Source organism: Gekko japonicus, unplaced genomic scaffold (genome assembly GCF_001447785.1).
Source record: "Gekko japonicus isolate JY-2015 unplaced genomic scaffold, Gekko_japonicus_V1.1 scaffold471, whole genome shotgun sequence".
NCBI classification, from domain to species: Eukaryota; Metazoa; Chordata; class Lepidosauria; order Squamata; family Gekkonidae; genus Gekko; species Gekko japonicus.
The window spans coordinates 109,400-113,315 of NW_015161418.1; the positions used below are offsets into that span (position 1 = coordinate 109,400).

The 3,916-nt window shown below is 48.2% G+C and overlaps 1 protein-coding gene across 2 annotated transcripts in view; it reads left to right on the forward strand.

Annotated features, from left to right (window-relative positions):
- Positions 1-399: 399 nt before the first annotated feature.
- Positions 400-3,916, forward strand: part of TMEM243 (transmembrane protein 243) — a 65,681-nt gene continuing 62,164 nt past the window's right edge. For both annotated transcript variants that reach the window (XM_015428098.1, XM_015428106.1), the window contains exons 1-2: positions 400-464; positions 1,545-1,852. In XM_015428098.1, the coding sequence (XP_015283584.1) occupies positions 1,775-1,852 (78 nt within the window). In that variant the 5' untranslated portion in view covers positions 400-464; positions 1,545-1,774. The remainder of the gene's footprint in view (positions 465-1,544; positions 1,853-3,916) is intronic.

Sequence of the window (3,916 nt, forward strand, 5' to 3'; positions counted from 1 at the left end):
GTGCCCCTGCGTAGGAAGGTTCTCTTAAGCTCTCCCGGCCGAGAGGAGCCTTCGTTCTGCCATCCCGAAGACTAAGGAGCCACAGGCAACCTCCCTGCACTGAAAAGAAAGGCGGCGCTTCTTCTGGCAACGCCGGTGACCAGCGCTGGCCTCTTACCCGGGTAGGGGCCCCGCCATCAATCACCCCCCTTCCGTTTTCAAGTGATTTCCTCCCAGGGTGTGAGAAGGGCCTGCCATCGCCGCTCACTGCTCTTCGGCGAGCGCTGACAATCCACGGCGACTTGCGGGCAAGGTGCAGGTATTCTCCGGGCGGCGATTGGATCAGGCGAACCAATGAGCGGCGGGGGAAGGCTGGCCTGGCGAAGGAGGCGGGTCGGTTAGCGCCGAGGAGGGAGATTAGCCGGCGGAGTGAGAGGTGAGATTGGCGGCGGCTGGGATCGGCTCATGGGAGGTCACGGCGCCGAGTAAGTAAAGAAGCCGGGGCGGTGGAACTTTGGCGCGGCCCGCGGTTGGTCGCGGAATGTTGTGTTGCCAGGCGTCTGTGGGGCATGTGGCCGCCCTTCGCCTTGGCCAAAGAAAGGGGGACGCGGGGGAGGAACACCTGCGGGGGCTGGAGAGCGCGCGCGGTGGGGGGGGGGTGCTTTCCAAGGAGGCCAACCCGGCTTCGAAGACGTGCTCTCGGGAGGAGCGGGGTGCCTCTCTTCGCCTGCCTGCCATTTCTTCTTCGGATCGAGGCCACCGCCGCAGCTCTCCTGGCAGGGAAGGGTTACTTCTGGAAGCAGCTGCCGCTTTGGTGGCCGGGGGGGGGGGAAAAAAAGGGTTTAGCGGAATTCAGATCCTTTGCAGCAGGCGGAAGGTGGGCAAAAGTTGCTGCCGCTTTAATTTAAAATCCCTGAGCTGCTTTCGAATGCTGAAGCTGATAGCGTTTTGAGAGATTTCCAAGTTGGGGGGGGGGTTTAAAATCGAAGGACGGGTCGAGCCAAAGTAGGGGCGATCTCCTACTAGCGAGCAGCCGGCCTTCAACTCTGGATTGAATTCTCCTAGTCATTCCTTCCAGCTCTGGACTGAATCGTACCTAACCTGCTGAGAAGAGAAGGGAATCTTGCTTCCCGCAAGCTGCACCGGCAGGATTTCTGGTCTCTCTGGCAGGAATAGCAAATACCTCCACCCTATGCGCCCTTACGTTTTCTCGGATGTGAGCCCCAGTGAATTCAGGTCGACTTTCCCTGAGTGAAGGCTTCTCTGGTATGCTCATTTAGCTGTAATCCCCACGAATCTGGTGGGGTTTACCTTGAGTAATTGAGTAAATCTGCACAGGATTGAGTTGCTTCACTGTCTTGCCAGGTTTTCCCCTTTACCAGACAGTGCTAGCAGAACTTGCGAACAGGCGAAGGAAAAAGAAATAATTGGGGGCGGGGAGAAAGGGAACCAGGATCACGTTTGGTATAATCTTCTAATGAACTGCTTTCATCAGGGCCTCAGATGACGATATCTAGACGTGCAGACCCATAGCAAACATTCTGTTTTTCTGTTTCTCTTCTTAGCTCCTAATGATGAGGAAGAAAGCGGAGGTGTTGATGGGAGGCTTGGATCCCTGGCTCTGAACTGCGACTTGTGTGTAGCCTGGTGCTGCGGGAGCCTCTGCCTGATGTGTGCTCTGCCATGTGCTGTGGGCTCCAGGCCTCTCTGAAGCCAGGGATGGCCTTGTTTTGAGAGGACCCATCAATGTGGGAGTGAGCCATACAAACTGAGCTCGAGAAGAGTTGGGGAAGTAATGGAGGACTTTACCACCCGGACCTATGGGACCAGAGGGGTGGATAACAGGCCTCTCTTTGGAGAGACTTCGCCACGGGTAAAGCAACATCCTTCCTGGCTTGCTTGCATAGCGTACCTTTTTGCCTTCTTGAAATGGGGGTGGTTCATAGGGCTAGCCTGAGGCAGTGTGCCGCTCCTCACTGTTGCGCTGTAAACATCGCAGTGTCGGTACAAGCATGTGTGTGGCTGGAAAGTAGCACCTTAGCATCCTTTGCAGTTTTGCCAGGGATTTGGGGATACATTGCTTTAAAAAAAAATGGAGGCTTTCATGTGAAGAAAGGCAAGATTGCTGGCAATTTCCCCCCAGGGGCTTTTCAAGTCCATTGCACTGGGGGTGAGTGGTCCGTGCAAGGGTCTTCCTTTCAGTGGCACAGTGCAGTTGGGCAGCCAACCCTATGCAATGATCTGCCTTTAGCCAGTTGTGTTAGAACTCCTAATTGCTTGTGAACTTTTCTGATAAAGAGGACTTTGTCTGATAGAGGTTTGGCAAAGCATTTGCTGTCACAGGTTTACCCTGGAATTCCCTGGCCAAGAGGGATTATTTCAAGGGCCCTTTTCTGGGAGAAGTTGGACTTTTCAGTATTTTGGTCTTGTGAATCAAGCTACATTATTAGAAATGTTGGCTTATTTTAGCCACTAGACAGTGCTTTTACATGGATGTCAGCCCCTATCTAATATTGATAGTGCAATGCTGGGACTTGGGATTTATTTATTTATTCACCTTAGAATTAATTGTGGAATGTTGTCTTCAGTTTCATTGATCGTTTTTGTACAAAGCCCAAGTTAGCTTAAGTTCTTTTTGTCTGACATAAGGGATGGGCAGAGTTAGGCTGTTTTCTGGACTCTTCTGCCTTTATAAGGGTCGGTGACATTTCCTGCAGCGACTTTAGCACATAGCTCCAGTCCTCCTGGTGCTGGAAAGCAGGGAGAGCTTTGTGGAAATGCTTGAGTCAGAGGGAGCTGGATTGTGTCCAGAATTAAAGTGGGGGTCTGCAAGCAGGGTTCACTATGTTGTGTGCAGAACACAGGCATTAGGTTATCTGTTGCTTGTAGTAAGTAACAGTAGCAGTTGACTTGGCTTATTATCAACATTTATATGTGTGTGGTTGTTGTTTTAAGTTACTACCCTGCCTCTCTACATTTCAACCCAAGGTAGCTGACAGTTAAAACAGACCTTTCATATATTACCTTTTCTTTAAAGGTTTTGCATACCAAATTAGGATAAAAATAATTTACAAAGGGGCTTATAGAAACTGGCCAACAAAACAAATGAGATTTTAAATAACATTTTGCAATAAGTAACACAATAAAACTGTTTGGCAGAATTGGAGATGTAAAGGCCAAGAGAAAAAAAAGTAAAATTCAAGGGAGAAAACAGTTTCTTCCTGATGCTCTTTCCCAGTTTTCCCAATGGAAGACATATGCAGCTCTTAAATCCAAGATGCCTTGCTGCACCTAGAAGGTCACTTAATCTTCATGAGAGGAGCACGCAGAGATTTCATTTCTTCTCAGTTGTTGCATGCCTTCTGTTGTCCTTTTAACCTTATTCTTCACTTGTGGTGGATCTTTTGTCTCTCAAACCGCTGTGATCCATATGCCCACATATTGGGTTAAAAAGTAGCTTTTTGTCCTACCTTGCTGAAAGTAAAAAAGATCACAAGGATGTGGGGCAGAAACTCCACCAAAACCTCACTCTGAAAATGTAATTGATAAATGAGCTCTCTCTGACCTGTAGCTATAGAAGGAAGAAGACAGCATCTAGCTGGAATTAAGGCACACGTGCTAAGGTAGCCTAAGGTGCATCAGCCTGCAGTTTTCTCTCAAGTATTGGTTACCTTTGCAATTCTGATTGTTGAAGACTAAGGCATTTTATAACAAATTCCAGAAATATGTCAGATATTGTAGTTTTATATGCTAATTTATAAACAATGTGTTTTCTGATTATTAAATCAGTAAAATTAGTTTAGTTTTAATAGGACAGTAAGTATTGCATATACTTCAGTTTTAATCAACATTTCTGGTTTTTTTCCCCTGTGGAAAAATAGAAAAAATATTTTCCCCATGGCTTCAACATTTTCAGAAATTGTACATCTCTAGGAAG